The 20127-nt window shown below is 46.6% G+C and overlaps 1 protein-coding gene across 4 annotated transcripts in view; it reads right to left on the reverse strand.

The window, feature by feature from the left end:
- Positions 1 to 20127, reverse strand: part of TPCN1 (two pore segment channel 1) — a 41554-nt gene that overhangs the window by 16417 nt on the left and 5010 nt on the right. For 2 of the 4 annotated variants that reach the window (XM_069031330.1, XM_069031331.1), the window contains exons 3-10: positions 7081 to 7205; positions 4465 to 4641; positions 3488 to 3601; positions 3096 to 3226; positions 2484 to 2572; positions 1871 to 1905; positions 1248 to 1306; positions 443 to 542 (exon numbers count right to left, since the gene is read on the reverse strand). In XM_069031330.1, the coding sequence (XP_068887431.1) occupies positions 443 to 542; positions 1248 to 1306; positions 1871 to 1905; positions 2484 to 2572; positions 3096 to 3226; positions 3488 to 3601; positions 4465 to 4641; positions 7081 to 7205 (830 nt within the window). Of the gene's footprint in view, positions 1 to 442; positions 543 to 1247; positions 1307 to 1870; positions 1906 to 2483; positions 2573 to 3095; positions 3227 to 3487; positions 3602 to 4464; positions 4642 to 7080; positions 7206 to 9857; positions 10420 to 10565; positions 10631 to 20127 lie in introns of those variants that run through there. The other 2 variants (XM_069031333.1, XM_069031332.1) reach the window with 2 other exon arrangements.

The following is a 20127-nucleotide window of genomic DNA, read 5'->3' on the forward strand; positions in this document are numbered from 1 at the left end:
CCACTCACAGCCTCCCCTGAGCAGCTGTGCTCTCACTCTGCAGTGATCAGCACTGCAGTCCTGCCACACTAATTCCATCCCCTTCAAACTGATTTACAAAGTATTTCGGGCAAGTCCAGATCATAAAATGCCATTTATGATAAATAATTAAGACAGAGAAGGACAATAAATTTCATGCAACCGAGTATGTCACTCCAAGCACGATATTAATGTGAGAGAAGTTGAAAGATGCTCGTATAATTTGGTTTTCTGTGATTTAGTTCAATTCCTCATGGTTAGACATTAAAGAAGTTCTATCTGTAGCCAAGCTGCCATTTCTAGAAGGATTCTGCCAAAGGGTCTGAGATGATTACAGAGCAGTTCTGGGAATGGGGAAGACTCTGCTGAGCAATGAGCTCCAAAGCCAGGCAGAGGGAAGTCAAGTTCTCCCCTGGGGACTCACCAAGTTCATGATGAAGTAGAGCTCAATGGAGAGATACACGATGAAGAAGACACAGGACCAGGGATTCCGGGCATAGGACGGCATCATCACATCAGGGAAACTGCATCCCAAAGGACACCAGAGTAAGCACCAAATAACTCAGGTTACACCCAGGCAGGAGCACAGGGCACAGCGTGTGTGTGTCTGTATAAACTCACATCTAAAGATCTGCACATCTGTACAAAACTCGTGAAAAAAAATAAACATGGCAAGCACTTTCCCTGCCTATCCCAAACACCAAACGGGCTTTGTGATGTGGGTAAGGGCTGTGCTTTGATACTTAACAACAGCAGCACAGCCTCAGATTTATTCCATCCTTTGCTAATTTCCTAATCCTCAGGGCTCTCCCTGACAGCAGATCAATATTTACCCACTGCTGTTATCCCAATTTCCTAGCTGATAGGTGAACTGCAGCACAGGAATGGGAAGTTACTTCTCAGCAGCGAGCTGCTGGCTGACGAAGGAGTACAAACACAAACTTTCCCTTCTTGGACCAAGGCCTAACAAAGCTGTTTCCCCCCTTACTGCCCTCACAGCGATGAAGGGTCTGAGCCCTTAGAGATAACTCTGCAGCTGAGGCCACAGTGTCCTAAAGCAAAATGAAACACCAGTTCTTCCCATGCAGGCTGACTCTGCACATCTCTCTCTCAGGCAGAGGAAAGGGGTCACACATTTGGAGACAGAGCATTTCTGCAGATAAACTCTTGGCTCTGCCAGACTCCTTTGGGACAAAGGGAAAGACTGAGATAGAAGAACATGAACTTACTTTGAAGTGGTCAAAAGCACAAAGAGATTCACCAGGCTGTTCTCTAAGGTATTGAAGTACTGAAAGAAAAAATTCCAATGACAAAATGCAAGCAGGATTTCATAGGAACATTTTGTTCCAAAAAACACCCCCACCCCTTTGGATACAGGCACTCCCACAATTCCCTGATGCTTTCCCTAGGGAAAAGTACTTCAGCACTGGTCCTTTTTAAAGTCCCCTGAGAAATGGTGTGTGAAGGCTTAAACCAAAAAGCGCATTTTTATAAGTAGTTTCTCCCAGCCAGCCACAGCCTGGGCAGCAGCAGGAACCAGCAGCTGCTGGACTCTGACCATAGCAGTGGAAGTGGCCAAGCTTTCCTCCAGACACCTCCTCCCCTGGGGACAGTGGCAGGTAGCTCTTCCGGCTGAATGAAGGCATCAAGAACAAGGAACAGTTCTGAGAATGTTCCCTTTGGGACATCCTGTCTTGGAGGAAGTTCCTTCCACAGTCTTCCTTCTCAGCAAAGGGTAAAGCAGGGTGACACTGCCAGGCAGCCTTGGACCAGCCAGCATTTGGTCTCACATGGAATAAACTATATCTGCACTGTAATGTTGGGTTCTTAATGAAAGAATCAAGGTACTCACTGGATCCGAGTGGTTAGGAGAAAACAAGTAAAAACCTGAACAGGCAGCAGAGAAAACAGAGGAGGAGAGAAAGGAGAAAGAACAACAAAAATAAAGTCAGTTCAACGCCGAGAGTGAAGCAGTTCCCAAAGGGAAGGTCCCACCAGCAGTAAATCCTCTCTGACACCCTGAAGATGGGAGTATCTGGAGGACTTTCTCTACAGAGATTTGCCAATACATGCCATTGGCATTTCACTGATCCTTTTGGAAAATACACTTTCTGGAGATGGTTTGGACTGTAGCAGGTACACTCCAGACACGTGCATTTGTGGGGATGTAGATTAAACTGTCAAGATCGAGGAACAGTGGGTGGAAGCAGAGCTTGAAAACACAGGCCACTGACTGTGCTCTGGAAGAGGTCAAAAGGACTTTTGTCTCAAAATCAAATACCCAGCTTTCAGATTTTTTGGATGATCTAACTCTGCCTTCCAGATAACTGCAGATGAAATGGGATAAATGCAAGATCCTGGCAACACTTTGGATGTGATCAGTTTATATTCATCCAGGCTGTTCACATTGCTTTGGACAATCACTGGTTAAGAGCATCACTTCTTCTTCCCTAAATACAACTCACCCAGAATAGCAAAAATCACCATGAAGAAAAGCAGGAGGAGAAGGATGTCAATAAATGGTGGGAGGGACTGGAAGATCTGTCGCAAATTTCTGAAAAATAAGAAAACATTAATAAACTAAAATTTGCACGTTTACACCTCCAGGTTGTCAGGGGAAAGAAAAAAAAACACCACCACCACCCCACACTTGAGGGCTTTCTTCCCACTCCCTCCAAGGATTAAAAGTAGAAAGCTTGCTAAATTAAGATCCTTTCCAAGCTACCCATCTGTCCTTTGCAGTCAGCTCCCAGGTACCGCAAACAACACTAATGTCACACTGCCAGGTCTCCTTCTCCAGACTGAAGACCAGCCCTGATTCCTTGTGCAGTTTCCAGGCAAGCCAAGGAGCAGAGCCAACGCAGCCACACCCCTGTGCTGGTCTCTCTGAGGTGGTTTATACACCCAAGCCCTGTGCACCATCAGCACATCCACACTTAGGTCACTACGGAACCATCTCCAACATAAACACCAGTGAAAGACACCGATTTTCCTGGGATGCCTGCAGGAAAAGGAGTGCTTTCCCTCCAGCCCAGCCCCAGGAACGACAGCAGAATCCCCAGGCAGCCCAGCATCACCTTCTGACAGCCCCACAGTAGCGACAGTCCACGAGGAAGATGCAGCGCAGGGCGCGAGTGATGCGCACGTGCGAGGTCTGGCGCACCAGCACCACGATGGCCTCGATGAACTGCACAAACAGCACACAGGTCTGCAAGAAAGGGGGGCATCAGAGGCACAGCTGCAGAGCTGCAGTCTGCTCTGGGGAAAGGCAGAGCTCTGGCTGACCACCTGTTTATGTGGACATTTGAAGGATGGGAGCTGTCCCTGAGAGGGATCTCACATGAACCCTCTGGCAGCTGGGACGTGATGGCTGCATCATCCCTGCCACAGTGCAGGCCAGTGTTTAATCTGGCTCTTTGGTCTTGGAGGTGCTGAAGGAGAAATCCTGACAACGAAGCAGACAACTCACCTTGACCATAGTCCTTTTGTGCCTGATAAAGGTTTGAAAGCCCAGCCACCTCATCTTCATCGAGAGTTCAAAGACGACCACAATTAACGCAAACAGCTCCAGGGTTGCGTGGACCTGCCACAACACAGCTTTGGTGAGAACAGCAGCACAGCAGAGGCCACTCTGCTGCCCCTCCTTTTTCAAGGAGCAGGTGGGTTTGGCAACAGTCTGAGCACTGCCCTGTAGCATGCAGAAAAACCCTAAGCCACTCCTTTAAAGCTAACATAGCACTGTTTTTCAAAATTTCAATATTTACTGCTTTGTGCTTTTATTAAAACCTGTGCAATTTCCCTCTAAGCAGTACCAGGCCAGAATTTCTGGAAATCCATGTCCCTTCTGGGCTTGAGCAATACATAAAAAAACCTTATTGATACATTTGAAACAAAAGGTCAAGACACCAACAACTTGAGCAGAAACTCCTTGAAAAAAGATGGAGACTCTAATTTTTTTAGTGAAACACAAGAAGGAGAGCTGCTGGGCAGAGAGATTTTACACAGAGAAGGGTTTTCTCTTGATTTAGACATTCTGGACAACCACAGGGAGAGTACATCAGTACATCTCTCTGTGTTCTAGGAACCAGTGGTGGTGCTGGGGTAATGGCACCAGCCCTGACAACAACTTTGAAACCACCCCATCAAAGCACAGAGATTGCTGATTTATCTCACAAAAAAGGAAAAATCCACCCATTTCTGTTACAAAATTAAGAACTGCACAAATTGATAACACGAAATGAGTGTCACTTTCATTGTGGTCTGCCTAGATCAGATGGAAAAAGGAAGTCTTGCTGTCTGGCCTGTCTGCTGTCAACCATTTACAGAACACGCCAGGTGGGTTTTTTCCTCTTACTGCCTCCTTCTTCCTCTGTGTTTGGCCATCATTTTCCTCTTACCCACACTGCAGAGCAAGCAGACTTCCTCATTTGGCCCCCAGGTACTTACAAAGATGCCCAGACGGAGCATGGGGACTGCTGGAGCCTCGCAGAGGGACAGCAGCAGGAGCAGCAGGGCCGTGCTCAGCTCCATCAGGTAGAAAAGGTGGTTGTGTGCAAAGAGGTAGGCAGCGAGTGCTTTGGCATTTTTGGGGTGAGTGAAGAACTTGTCATTATTCTCTCCTTCCTAGGGCAACAGGAATAAAGGAGAGAACAGCATTAGTGACTCTTAATACTCTAAGTGAAGAATGCAGACTTTTATAGGGATTAGATACAATTCCCAACAGACTATTCCCATTTACAGCCTGTTGTTTATTGAGGAATGGACTCTACACACACGGGACATCCCCTCCTGTTCATAAGCACATTTCAGTAATGAAACTTTTTAATATCTACAAACTCCTGCTTCAGAAAGCCCTGAGCCTCTTCACAATGAGGCAGAGAGCTGGGAGAGTTTATAAAGGCAGGCAAAAAACTTCAGCCAACATCCCAACATAAACACAGCACTTCATTTACTTGCAACTACTTCCACATGTTTACAGACTTATTTGATTAAACTTCTCCAGGACAGAACACGAAAACACCCAGATAAGCTCCAGGGCACCTGGCTGACAGTTGTTCCTCCTTATCTTGGCCTTGCAAAATGTCTGGGAGAAAACACTGGAGCACACACAGTGTTTTCTGCTTCAGGAATGTAAGACAGACTCCATGAAAAATTAACAAGTCTCTATGCTGATTTGTCATTCCCTCTTAACTAGAAAGCTTAATGAACATTAAAAGGTCAGATACTCCATCTTAACACGTTGCCTACAACTGATTTTCAAACAGCTATATCGTGACTATTTTTACCCCTCGGATGAAACTTAGTTTGGGGAGATTTTAGAGGGTTTTCATGCACAACCACCCAATAGCTTCTTCTCTTTCTTCAGTCAACAGTTTTGGCAAGGGAGCTTTTGTCACTCACAGGAAACTTGCTGCCTCTTGGGAACTGTCATAAGAGATCACTTTTCCCCAGCAGGGCCACATGGATGCATAAGAAGTGGTGAGGTTTTATTTAAATTACATCTTTCCATGCAGGCAATTACTGTAAGAACAGCCAAGCTATTACTATCAAAGCAGAGTAACTGTGATTGCAAATGGATAACGAGGTCAGGCAACTCTCCTTTAGGAAGTGAAGCATTCTCTAGACTTGCTCAGGAGAGGGTTTCCAATATTTCTCATTTGCTCCAGCTCACACTGAGTTTCAGAACAAACACTGCTGGGTCACAGAGCCAGGCTGGAGCCAGGCAGAGCCAGCCCTGCAGAGAGCCCAGGCTGAGATCACAGGGTCATTCCCATCCACGCCTGGCAGGACACACTTCCAGAATGACAAACAGGCTAAATCCTGCCTCTGGGGAGCCCAGCAATTCCAAACGTGGCTGGACAGCAAAGCCCTCTTATCCAGACCCAACACTTGCCTGCAGCTACTGCTCACAGGACACTCTTTAAGTGATTCTACCTCATTTCAAGGACAGTGTCATCGTGGCCACTGGTCAAGGCAGCAGCAGGAATCATCCCCATCTGAAGGGCCAGGCCTGCTGTGCCCATTACCATCAGAGCTGCAGCAGCTCAATGACCCTTTGCAGAGCTGCTCCAATAATCAGGAGTTTAAACAAAAGCCTGGGAGGGAGGCTGGAGCCACCCTGCCAGTCAGGTCCGCTCCAGCACAGCACAGAGCTCAAGTGCTAACAAGGTCCAGCCCACACTGTTTTAAAATATCTGAAAAGTGAGATTTCTCAGTCCTGTGGGGTCAGAGCAGGGAGGAACAAATGGTTTCTGTCACCTTGCAGTGGCTTAAACAAAAAAAAAACCCCAAACCGGGTCCAAAGCACCTCAGAGCTTTGAAAGGGAACAAAGAGAAGGAAGGACAGACAGTAATGGAACCAGCAACCCTTTCAGGCTGGACAGCTCTGGGAGAAGCTCAGTTTTGGTGGCTAATTCCTCACACCAGATGTACAGCAACCTTAAAAAAACAAACCCTTTGCTGCAGTAAGGATGGTGTTTCTGGTAACTGAAGCATAGGTGGGGTTTGATTTTTTGTTGTTTTAAATATTATGAATTTCGCTCCTGGGCTGATCCTAATCCCAGCACCCTTTCTTCCTGTAGAAATCAAGACCTCTGCCTTCTCTCATACCTCACATGACCTGCAGGACTTGACTGACACTAACTGGGCCACCCACCCACCCCATGGCCAAGGCAGGATTGGGACCAGCACTTCCAGAACAGGACATGTCCCCAGGAGCGCATTGACCATTCCCCCTGCAGCGACTGGAGAGATGAAATGACCATCTATGATCAGCTACAAAGATCTCCATGCCAAGGTGGCAGAACTGAACATGTGCTGAATCCCCCAACCACTACAGTCCTTGACACTGGCAGAAAGGGGAGAGGGTGGGTATTTTGTTAGTCGGCTGCTCCAAATGACTTCCAGAGCCCATCTGGAGGTGCCTCCAGCATCACCCCACTCCTGAAGCAGAATCCCTGGCAAAGCACCGAATTTTCAGCCTCAAAATGGAAGCTGTTTCCCACAACCAAGAAGCACCGTAGTTCCTGCAGACCATTCTGCCCACGATCCAGCAGGGCTCACCTGGAGGTAGATGGCTGCCTCTTGGTAGTTCATTTCCCAGTTGTGCCGCGCAGAGCTCTGCTGGCTGCAGCACTCCCCAGCCACGGGGCTGGAAGCATCGTTGACAACGTCGTAGCTGCCTCCATCTGCATCAGAGAAACAGGGACTGACAATTAGGGAAGCTGGGACGGACCAGCAGGCTCTGGGATCACAGACAGGCATCAGGAGGTGACAGAGTAGCCAGGAAAGTGGCAGCTTGTACACTGACAAATTGACTCTTCGCAGGTAGGAGCTTTAAAGAGACACTCAAACCCAGCACTTCCACACGGGAATGTTCCTGGAAGATCATCAAAAGAGACAGCTTCCTAGTCAATCCAGCACGCAGGTCTCCTGGCTCAGGAGGTGTGTGCTGTCATGCCCGAAGCTTGCTATCAGCATCACAAACTACAACCAGGCAGGTAACAGCCACCAGCCTCCGAGGATGTCCAGCCCACCGAAGAAAAGAGGGTTTGCAGAAAGAGCAAGAAGCTTTTGCACATGTCTGTGGAGCAGAGGCTATGGAAGGATGGGTAGGCACTGCCCCTGCCAAGGGGCACCAGTGTGAGGAGAGAAGCTGTCAGTACTTTTAGTAGAAAGCCCCATTTCTCACAGCACTTCAGAGCCATTAAACAATACATCCTCACACCACTCTGAGGTGCTGAGAAGTACCAGCACCCCTCTGATGCAAACAAACCACGAGATGAATTTGCTGTTCACACTCCACAGATTAATTCTGAAATTACTGAGCGCCAGTCCTTCTCACCAGCAAAGAACTATAGAACAATGCCATACTGAACATTTGAGCCAGATTTGGTAAATAAAGATTTTGTTTGAAAAAACCCCACAACAATTCAATTGCAAAAAGCAACTTCCAAGCAGAGCTACATGCACACAGTGCCCTTCCCATGGGACAGTTATACAGGGCAGGTATATACACTCCAAAATAATTGCCATTTTTGCATTCTGCAGCCTCACTGCTATTAAGACAGATGAAAACTAGGCAAGAAGACAATTACTGTACAAAAAGGGAATGTCACTTGGTTTCTTCTTCTGGGACTGGGGGTTTTATTTTACCTTTGACAAAGAATACTAAGCAGAGACCCCAAAGCAGTGACACCTGCTTAGGGCCTGCGGTGGACCTAGCCACACGCTCAGTTCTCCAGAGTTTCAAACATTTCCCACACCACATGGTTGTTCCTGCTCTCAGAGGAGACTTCCCTCCTCCAGTGCCTCATGTTCCCAAAGTGGGTACATGTAAAATCGAGCTTGCCAGCACAGAAGTGCTGATTTGCCCCCTTTTTATAAGCACAGGAGCTGTGGTGTGGCAGCTTGTTCTCTCTGTGTTAGAAGTTGTTATTTGAGAGTGGGCAAAAATCACCGTGAGGTTCTTTTCCCCTCTCATGACAGCCTGCTGAAGATTTGCTGTGACAAAATAATCCTCGATGAATTACTGATTCAGTCTCTCCAGAACACCCTCTGGAGTGGAGAGAGAGTCCATGCCAAAATCTCTGCACCCGCCAGGAGAAATGGCACCATGTGCTCCTGGCAGAGGCAGGGAGTGGGAAGAAATCAGAACCTCTTCACCAGTGCACAGCCACAGCTGCCTCTTCCACCCCCAAATCAAATTAAGATAACATTTCTCTGGGGTTTGTGAAGATCTTCCAGATTGCACGCTCAGGTTGCTGAGCATTCTGCAGCACTAAGCCTTTTCCTCTTCCTTGCTTCCCCCACACCCCTTAAAATACCACTCAAAATCTGGACAAATGTTTGAATGAGGCCGGTTCCTCCCCCACACCCCTCGATTTAGCACAGTTCTTGAAAAAAACTCAATGATGGAGTTTTTATTTATCCACAGAGCTGGAATGGCAGCCTTCTGGTTTGTCTGCTTTTAAACTAAGAGATGACAGCCATATGCAAAAATCAGAAGCGTTACATTGCGAGCTCTAAAAAGTTCTTAAACGCTATTATTGACGAAGCTTTTGCTGGGGATGTGTCTCAAAATGACAGACTCCCTCAAACTGCAGCCTGAGAGCAAAACCTTTTCACATTTAATGCTTAACAGTTACAGGAAGAGCACACCTTCATCAGAACCTGGACTTTACGTTACAGAATATACAAAATTTAAGAGCATCAAAACACACTGTGGCCAAAACAGCAGAGGTTTGTAGCATGAACCTAAACACCAACACATTGGACCCTGCCACAAGATGCCAAAATCACCTTTAACCCTGAAGCAGCTCTTTTACGAAAATTAACCTCTTGGGAAAGGATCGACACTGGGAAAAGACACACCCCAGCAAAAACCCAGGACCAGGACCCTGCTCTGTGCTTCCCACAGAAGCTGGAAACAGAAGAGTTGTCCCAGCTCTGAGACCACGTCTGCAAATACAAAACAGCACTCAGAGATGCAAATCAGAACCAAAAAACAGCTCTAGAAATCAAGATGCTTCCCTGCTGTCTAAACCAGGCACAGACAACAGAAAAAGCACTGACGTGTTCCGGTGGGGAGCTGCATTTTGTGGATCAGCTTCTTCCCCATCAGGTACCAGAAGGTTGATCTAGCATCCCTGAGGCAACAGCATCATCTGGGTCATAAATAATAATAAAAATAATAATAAATTTGAAGAGCAGCCCTCTGACTGTGTGCTTGGCAGCCCTCCAGCGAGCTAATTTCCTCAGCTGCTCCCATGATAACAATGACACAGACTAATGCAAGCTCGGCTCCGCTCGTGCTGCACAACATCCCCGACGGCGTTTACCATCAGTATGGAGCTCAATGAGATAGGAGGATCTCTCCACAGGGCTCCCGGAATCCTCGAAGTAGATGGCAGGCAGCTCTCTCCACTGCATGGCAGCCGCTGGGGCTCGCAGCCGGGCACAGCTGAAGTTCCTCCCTCCCTTCCGAAAGCTGATCCTCGATTTCGCAGCTTCCTCAAGGGAAAGCTCTGCACAAAAGACTCTGCTCTGCTGGCTGCAGAACTGAACAGTTTCTCCCCTCCCCTTAGAGGAAGGTGGCTCAGACCTCAGTGAGATCCTTTCCCTGGTGTTTCCGAGGGTGAGATTTTGGAAGGTTTGGCTGCGGGACGAAGAGCTGCCAGGCACAAGCGTGGTGGCGAAGCGGGGATTCGTGTGCTGCGCTCTCGTATTTTGGCATTTAGCACAACTTGCTCACCAGCGAGCACGATCAGCTAACGGGAAAGGAGTCAAAGTGCTGAGTAGGCACAGCAAGGAATCTCCAGCACGAAAAGGAAAGAGGTATTTCATGAAGTTCACAGCGCAAGGGGCATGACAAAGGAAGCGAACTGAGCTGGTCACAGATGGCAAAGCTTCCTTCCTTACACTTGTGTAACTTATCCCAGTCATTCCCTGAAAAGAGAGAGAGGGAGGGAGGGAGGGAGGGAGGGAGGGAAAAAAAGAAAAGAGGCGGGGGGGGGGGAAAGGAAAAGCAAAACCAGCTGGCTGCTTACACAAGGCATCCGGAACGAGACTGCCGGGACTCCAGCATTTCCATTCAGTGCAGCGGAGCATGCTCCTGTGTAAATAGTTTCCATATGTCATCATTACAATAAAAAACAAAAAAACAAAGAAGAAAGAGAAGGAGCATAAACTTTCCAGAGCCCAAACCTCTCCCTCTGCAAAACAAATTCCCTGCTTAGGGGAAGGGAAAACTCTCCATGGGCTGAGAGCAAACAAATTCTCTCATTCGGAGGAGCTCATGCAGCCATAGGGGATCTCCAGGGCAGAGCTGAGAGGGGAAAAAGGGACAGAAAACATCCACGGGAGCCTGGGATAAATCATCCTTCCCAGCCAGCTATTATGTATCAAACCGAAGTCACTCTGGAATTCCGTGGCTTTTGGTGCCTGCACTTCTTTAAATAAATACTATTTTTAAAAAAATTCCAACAAACTAGTAACCTCCTACAAATTCAAAGAGTTATAAACCAGCTCTATAGGGTAGCTCTTCCATTTGCCTCGGAGCTCTCCCAGTCTGGCTCTCATTAGCCTGTTTGCCAGATGTTCTGCTTTCCAGATAGCACACACTTTTTATGGCCTTGCACTGAAACAGACTGAGATTCCCTAACTGGCTCACTGACTTGACTCCAAAGCCTTTACTGGACTTACCAGGGCTTTCTCCTAAATGGTTAAGGATGGTTTGGGTGCTAGTTGCCATCCTGCCCAGATATTGCTGTTTTAGCAAGTACACCTGTGATGACAGAACACTGCAGAACATGTGAAGGCAGAAGTGACTTAAATCAGCAAAAATATCCTTATTGTGTCATTCAAATTGTTCACACAGCACGTGTGGAGTCAATGTAAGATGCAATATGCAAGTTGCTCCACTGAGCTCCATGTACGAGCAATATTTCTCTTGACAGGCAAAAAAAAGAAATGCCAAGGACACACAGCTTCGGAGACAGGACACACCTTCATTCACGTGGCCTTGCAAGGTCCCCGATTCACCAAACAGAGCAGCAAGAGGGAAGAGGAAGGAAGGCATCACCTCCTGCATTTGGGAAAGGTCAAACTGTCCAGGGCACACGGTCTGGGCAGCTCGAGTCACCAGTGTGTTCAAGTGCTCAAGGCTGGACGGGGCTTGGAGCAACCTGTTCTAGTGGAATGCGTCCGTTCCTTCCAATCCAAAGCATTCCATGATTTTACCATTCTACCGTTCAATTGGAGCCATTTTTTCTCAGGCTTTGCACTCCTCACAGCCACAACCCCTCCGTTTCTTACACCCTCCATCTTCACTGTATCTGTCATTCCCAAACTCAGCCACAGAGCCCAAGCTTCCAGTTTAATGCAAACACAACCAGGCATGCCACAGCACTGAGCATGAGCCCATGGAAGAAAGCAGATCCCAGCAGGTCAGAGGTTCTCTTGGTGTTCCTGGATCTCCTGAGCTCACATCCAAGAGCTGTCCCAGCGCAGGATCCCCATGCTGGCTGAGGTTTCCGGCTCTCTCAACAGTGCTGCTCCCCGAGGCTGTGGTGAGGATGGACAAGGAGAAGGAGAAGGACAGCACTCCAGAGGCACTCCTCTCTCCTGGAAAGCCCTCATCAGCTGAACCACATGGAACACTCACTACAGAAGGTGTAAATCCATGAAAAAACATGGAAACAAAGTAGATGCCTACCCTTCCCCAACACAAGCTGTGCAGTCATCTTCAGTCCCAAAGCCAAGATTTCAGTCAAGTATTGGAGTTGTCCCAGCACCAGTGATGGCATTTTCCCCTCCAAGGCCATGTAGCTTCACCTCCAGAGGATTAGTCTTCTCTCCCTGCTCCAAGAAGGTTGATAAGAAACTGCTCCTTCCAAGCACTGAGGCATGAACACACATGCGCTTGTCTCTTCAAGGCCAGGCTCACCTACCCGAGAGAAAAAAAGCTGGAAGCTGCCTGGAAAGCACAGCTGGTCTGGCACTTGGCCACACATCTCAGAGGTGAGAGAGACAGTCAGGGAAATCACTGCCTTTGCTGCCTGATTGCCAGTTCAGCGCTGTGCCAACGGGAGCATCACAGGACTAATCTTTGCAGCCCAAAATGTCTTAGTGCCTGTCCTGTTTCAGAGGACGTTGTGGGAAGGAATAGAACAGCCATGGGGAAGTCTAAACAATTTGCTGTCAGTTTGTTGCCTAGGAAAAAAGGGCATCTCCAACAGAGAGCAGTGCCAAGCCCTTCTGCTGCAAGAGAAATAATCTACTTCGGAATATTTCAAGCCAGCGTAACTGAGTCATGCTCTTCCTTAGAGACAGCGGCACAGCAGAAACATATGCAAAGGCCTGGGGCTCTTTGTCTTACTGTATTCTCACAGCACTCACCTGCCATGAAGCTCAACAAATAAAGTCACTTCAGCTTCCTATTAACACAGGAAAGTTTTAAAAAAAAAAAATGAACGTTGCCACTTCCTGTTAGTGGCAAAAGGCAACTCGAGCCGACCGTCCTCGCCTTGACTCGAGGATCCAGCGAGTTCCTACAGCATCAACACGAGCTCACATCATGCCTTCATCACCACAGGGAGCTGAATCCTCGTGAAGGAGGAGCAGATGTCCCTCAGCATGGAAAGTCACATTTTATATATCATTGCCTCTTCTCAGTCGTGCTGCCGAGTTTCTTATATGGAAGACAGCTTAAGCCCAGCATTCTTTAATTAGGGGACCACTGTATCATCGCTAACATCTGCACTGCACACATGTAAAATCCCTGGTGCACAAGCTGAACATGATGCCAGAAGAGCTAAAGCATGGTAGGAAATGGTTTAGTCCCAGCAGAAGCCCTGGCCCCATCCAGCACTTGCTCTGAGTGAGGCAGAGCCAATTAACCCTTTGCTCTGCAGCTCGGGAGAAGAGCCATGATGATTCACTTGGATATTCACTTCCTGCACCACCCTGCTGGGGACAGAGACATTCGTAAGGAAGAATAAAAAAAAATAAATAAATTAAAGACTTCCAGGAAAATAAGGATGAGGATAATTTTACCCATCTACAGCAGCCAAGCTCGGCTGGTTGGAGATCCTCATCTGTGCAGTTCACTGCCTCCTCTCCCCAGGACACCTGCTCTCCTCTGATCTCATCCCTGAGTCACTATGGGCTTTTTTCCTCTTGAAATATTATGTGGGAAGTTTTGGCCAGGAACTATTTGATCCTGGGACAACTTTCACTCCTGAATACATAGCAGCAAGAGCCAGAGGAACAGATCCCTCCTTTTTGGGATGTTTGGGATCCATAATTAGGTTAGCAAGACTTCAGTGGCTGAAGATGAACTGAAAGATGCAAACCACTCCCTGTCTAAGCCCTGCTCCACAAAGCTGCTTCCTGACAGATGTGGGATTAAATCCCCCTGCATCTGAGTTCATGAAATATTGCAGGGAGAGCTGGAACCAGGCACTCCTTCAAAATAAAACTGTGTAACATAGGAGTTCCTGCTTCTTAACAGAGCTGCAAAGTTAAATCCAAAGCATTTTTATTCAGTAAAAGTCCCATAAAAGGAAAGGCTGCATCAGGAAGCTAGAATGAAGAATCTCACTTGTGTCAAGCCAAATTGCTGCCAGTTTCATACTCTTTATTTCTTATCTTAACAAATGAACCACAACACCACAAAAAGGAGAAGCCAAAGCCACAACAGAAGGATCACCTACAACTCATATTATCCATCCTTTCAGCAGCCAATATGCTCCATAATCTCATCAGTCCGATCGTATCACAGCAACAAAGGCTTTACACACACAGATAAAATTATACCATAACTGGAATTAAATATCTGAGTCATTGAGGGGCTCTATGGAACAACTAATGAATGGAAAAAACAATTGGAAACAGTTAAGTATTTGCTGAACCAAACCAAAAAGGAAAAATAAAAGAGACAGCTCTGCCTAAGGCAGAGAGAGAGGCCAGATGTGAAATACACACACACACACATTTCTAATTCATAATTTTTGAGGAAGTAACGGAAAGAGACAGTGTAAGACACCCTCAGCTATAGCATTTCTTTAACATATCCTGTTACATGAAGGAATTTCCTCTTTTTGTTCCAAAAAGGGAAACCAGTGCCTCCTGCTTTTAACACATTAAAGATCTGCTTTGGCTTTGGTAACAGCACAATGTCAGCAGTTCAAGAGCACGTTCCTCATTTCAATTCTCCAAAGCAGAGCCTTTGGATTTCCCTGATGCACTTTGGAAAGATGTTTGATTAAGCTGCAATCTGGCTTTTTTAACGGGAGCAGTGTGCTGCCAGGACTGACTGCCAGCTCCAGCCGCCAGCAGCTCTCCAGGGAAGTCACAAAGTTAGCAGTGGGAAGCAGAGAGGAAGCGCTTCCCTTATGGGAGAAATCTGGATGAATCTGGGTAACAAACCTCCAGCATTGCCAAAGCAGGACTAGAATGAAGAAGGCAGTAATAAGCTATGTGCCTTACTGACCCCTTTTCCCTGAAGAGTGAGGGATAGCAGGAAAATGACATAAATTTAAAAGTTAAATAACAAACTCTCAACATCTTACCATGACAGGCTGAGACCAATTAAAGTTATTTGTTGTGGTGCAGCAATAATAAGGAGGTAATTGTGTTCTGTCGTGTTAGAACACGACTCCACCACACTGATTTCTTTGAAATACAACACTGCTGCATCTCCTCTGCCTCGTCCTTCAGCCAGGAAAGAGAAGCTGCCAACTTCAGGGGAAGACACATGTAAAGGAGCAGGGAAAACCCCAGCCTCAAGTGCTGTGGAACTGTTCTCCATTAGGAAAAAAGGCTTGTGCACATTTGGTGGAAACCACTGCTGGCAGGAACTGGAGGTTGCAGTTACTGGCTGGAGAGGAAGGAAGGAGTTAAACCATTAACGTGACAACTGCAAAACAGCTGATTTTCCCTCAACTGGTCCTTACTTCAAGTCCTACAGCCCTCACACAGAACCACATCTTCAGAAAATGGACAACTTTAACTTCAAAAGTCTTACACACACACAAAAATGTCCTTTAAATCCAGATTTTAGAAGAGCTACTGCTGGTTTCCCATTATTTTGCCTGGAAATCTTGGCTGGCTGGCCTGCAATCTCCTGCCTGGTGCAAAACACCTTCTGGAGCTGGAAGAAAGTCACTCTTCATGGCAATGTACAGACTGCCTCAGCTGCAGCCTTAGAAATCAAAAGTCATCTGTTAATTTTTAAATGCCAACCTTTAGAATCAGCTGTTTAATCTCTATTTACTGTGGGAATAGAAGAATAGGTCATACAATGACTGTGTCATCTGGCTTTTCAGCAAATATAGAACACATTCAGTATTTCTTGAGCTTCCCTTTAGCACTTTTGGAGTGTTAAACCTGGAACTTCTGACAGGCTGGAATCATTTAATAGGTTTTTTATTTCTCAAGTCCTTTAGAGCACCTTAAACTCTGCTGACCACATTCCTAGTCATGATTTTCCACTCCCAGTTGCTATTGCTTCATTTGATATATATTTATCTACAGATCTGTAAATCTTTTGTGTTGGCCAGCCCAGGCATGCCGGTCCTGTGACTTTTTGCTGCCACTCCAACAGCTCTAAAGCTTCCATTAACATTTTTGTTTTCTATGCATTTGTGCTGCCTCAAAGTGTAGAAAATTTACAACGTTTAAGTCTTCTCCTTTGCAACCACTAGAGATAAGGTCCGGCCACCAGCCTTGTATTTGAAAAGAAGGGGCTTTGACTTGGTCATTTCACCCCACTGACCCAAATGTCAAAATTTCCCTCAGTGCTTCCACTTGCAGGATTGATCACTCAGCCCTAATTCCACAGGCATTTCTTCATTCGGTTAATGAAGAGCAGGAACATATTTGTGCATTCTAGGGAAATTCACTTTGCTTCTGTGCCATAAACTTTCCCAAATCCATGGGGGATAGTGAAAGTGTTCTCTGCAGAACAGTTATAGTTGGAATAAAACACAGGCATTCCCAGGTGGCAATACAGACACACACCTGTTATGGAGGAAACAAAAGTGTAGCTGAGATGTCCAGCCCCACAGAATCAGGGGGTTTAACACGGCTGTGCAGAGAGATACATCCCAAATTTTCTTCCCCCACACCTAAGCAGGAAAAGAAAAGCCTTTTGTTCCAAGCAGACCTCACCAGATCGTGATTGTAAAAGCAGCGCTGGATGCTCCAAACCCCCACAGTATGATTCAAACCACAGCAATCCCCTCTTGTCATCCTCAGGATGTTTCAGCAAGCCCACGGTGCTGCCATGGATCAGCCTTTCCCACCTCCCTGTCTCCCGGCTGGAGCACAGGTGCAGGAGCTTCCTGCAGAACTGCTCACCGCAAGCAGATGGACAAAACCCTAATGCTGCTCCTACAGCTCCCCATAAAGCAAGCAGCCATGTGAAAACCAGGCTGCTTCTCCACATGCAAAAAGCAATTACGTTGAAAACACATGGAGAGCCCTGCGAGGTCCAGATCAAAAGCCAGAGACATGGGAGGCAAGAGAAAAGACCGATCAAATTCACTGCACTTTTCCCAGCTTAAGGATCAGAAATGGAGCGTTCTGGCTCATAAATTCTACTTCCAGCAAATTCAAGCCTAAATCCCCTGAAGGCAATAAGGAAAAGGCAATCAACAACAGCTCTAACCACTTCACAGATGCTCCTGTTTAGTTTATACAGCACTTCTTACAGCATTCAAATGGGTAAAATGGGATTTCAACGCAGGGGGGCTGACGGCAGCAGGCAGGATTCCTCGGTGAAGATACCAAGGGCAAAGGAAGTTCTGAGAAGCATCATATTGGTTATGATGAGTGAACTCAGCGTGCTCAGCCTTTGCTCATTTTAATCTGCCAGTATGCAGGCTTGGCTAAACTGAACATCCTGCATCTACAGTGCCTTAAAAATCCACAGGAACCACAAATGAGGGGGGAAACGAACAAACTGATGCGTTCCCTGGGAAGCCATGAAAAAACTAATCACTATTTGTTTCCAACTGTTGTTCCGCTTCCTGAGCCAAATGTTTCCAAGTCAGCTGTGGTGGCTGAGGAGTGACCGGTTAGAGCTGGAAAGTTGTCGATTTAAAATTGCAGCTCCAACACTTTCAAACTCCTTAACATCTTTTATAGTTCCAGGACCACCTGTTCAAAAAACCAGGGCCCTCTGATGACATGACACGTGCCCTCAGCCCACATTTTCCAATGAAAGCAATCAGCTTTGGGAGGAAACACTTAAGACTACCCTGTTCTTCTGCTCTCACCCCAAAAAGACGGGAGTTGTGCTGGAGAAGAGACACACAAAGGGCACGGGCTCCCTCCCTCAAAGCATCAACTCCCATCTTCAGGAAGGGAGTGAGGAGCTTCCAGACTCCTTGTCCCGCTCTGCAGCATTCCTCCTGATTTACAGTGCAAGATGATCTCCATCTCCAGTGCTCCAGGAGATGACAAAGGAGAAAGAACCATTTGACTCCAGGATAATGGAACACTAACCCAAGTCTTCTCCACCTTGTAGACGCAGTTACCAACTCAGATTTGAACAGCATGGGGCATTCAAGACAAAAATCACTGGGAATTTTTTTTTTCACTGCGTGAAAGAGTCAACAGTGCAGAGATTCTGTTTGACAGAGCATCCTACTGTGAGACACACAATGTGTGCATTGTGCAAACCGCTCTCCTGCAGAGCTCTGAAAACAAGGAAGGCTTGGAAAAAATACCCACAATAACTGCAGCCCTTGATACCTCCTGGTACTTTACTGTGCTTGTGGTTCTTCCTCTACAGGCACCATGTTCACAGAGCCATGGTGAGAATGTCTCCACACAAATGCTTTTGAGTTTTGGACAATACAGTGCTGCTTCTCCTGAAAGAAAGGTACCAACTCTACCCAAGTATTTAAGCACAGCCCTGCCTTAAAACCTGAATTCTCAGGACAAGTGAGATTCCAGAGGATAGTTCAGAGCAGAAACACAGTTTTCACTATTTCTAACATCATAGTAAAAGATCCCCAACATCTTCGAAAAAGCAGCATTTCCCTCCTTCCTCCGAGCTTACAGAACCCATCACCCAGGGAAACAAATTGTACTGAAGGAGAAAACAATAATCTCCTTATGTTTTGGGTGTTCGTTTCCCTTTCCAAGATTTTCACCCCTCACTCCTCTTGGAGGCAGTTTTGCTTCGCTTTGCTTGCTTAAAACATTCATTATAAGTCATCTAGGCCAGGAAAGGATTAGAGGAGCCCTGGCAGAAGTTGCAGAATGCAAGGCTGTTAGGTCAGAGAAATGAGACTTTCAGAGGCATAAACAGCAATCCACCACAAAACCACCACTCGTGCTTCGGAAAATATTCCTCTCTCTAAATTTTAAGCAGGTGCATACTAAGAAAAATGAATCATGTACAGGAATGCAAAACAGCATCTCTTCATAACAAAAGAATGAAGCCTACCTGTCCACTCCCACACCAGTGTAATCAGCACTTCCAGGTGAGATTGGCATTAATGCCACAAGGGCATTAACTGACTTACCCCAGGTGCAAGGAGGAGCTGCTCTAGCAGCAGAACCAGACTGCTTCCCAAAATGAGATCCCAGTCCTGTGCTCTGGCCATGCTTCACCTCTAAAGGCAGCAGCAGAAGCGCTGCTGCTGGAACTAATTAAAGGCAAATTGGTAGAACTAGGGGCCATGACGTGAGAAAATATCCTGCATAGCAACCAAGAAAGCCACCGGATAATCCAAAAGGCTGTTTAAGAGCCTGGCTGTCAGAAATCTTGGAATCTGCCAGGTCCATTGCAAGCAGTTGCTTGTTCCCTCATCCCCTTCATTTCTTCACCTTAATTAGCTACAGCATTTCATAGCCAGTGCCTCAGTCCAAACTGCCACCTCGGAAATCCTTACTTCCACACAAGGATCAAAACATACAGATCCTGAAGGATTTAATAAATCTACCAGGTGGCTGACATTTGAAATGCCTCTTTTCCTCCAAAGGTAGCAAAGCCAGAATGCTTCCACAGCAGTTCAAGTGGTTCCACAAGAAGCACAGGTCCTAAGAGTTTGTGTGGTTGCAGCATTTTCCCAAAGATCAGGTGTTTATTCTCTGCTTCCCCAGCCCTTTGGGAATTGTTTTACACCTGGAAATCTCCCCCATGGCAGGAGGATGGAACAGGATGAGTTTTAAGGCCCCTCCAACACAAACCATTCAGGGATTCTCTGAGATGATTCCATGACCAGATGGGCTGAAGCTGTGGAGTACATGGACAGACTTAATTCTCTCACTGCCAATACAAACGTGTTCCGGAACCAAATCCAACACAGAAGAGATTTCTGTCACTTCAGGTTGCACACTGGTTAACAAATACATCAAAATCCAGGTGATTCACATGCCTCAAAAGAACATTAACTGCCCCAAATCCCAAGCCACTTCCATATGCAGGTACCTACCGGGGGCTTAGTAAAGGATTTTTTTTTTATAAAAAGACAAGTTAGGTGTCTACAACATCCATTAATGCTGTAATTAGATTCTGTGTTCAGAATCACCATGAGTCTCCACCAGCCAGTTACAAAAGGAACAGCTTTGCTGAAAGCCCCATCCCACATTCTG

Source organism: Aphelocoma coerulescens, chromosome 15, assembly GCF_041296385.1.
Source record: "Aphelocoma coerulescens isolate FSJ_1873_10779 chromosome 15, UR_Acoe_1.0, whole genome shotgun sequence".
Classification (NCBI taxonomy): domain Eukaryota; kingdom Metazoa; phylum Chordata; class Aves; order Passeriformes; family Corvidae; genus Aphelocoma; species Aphelocoma coerulescens.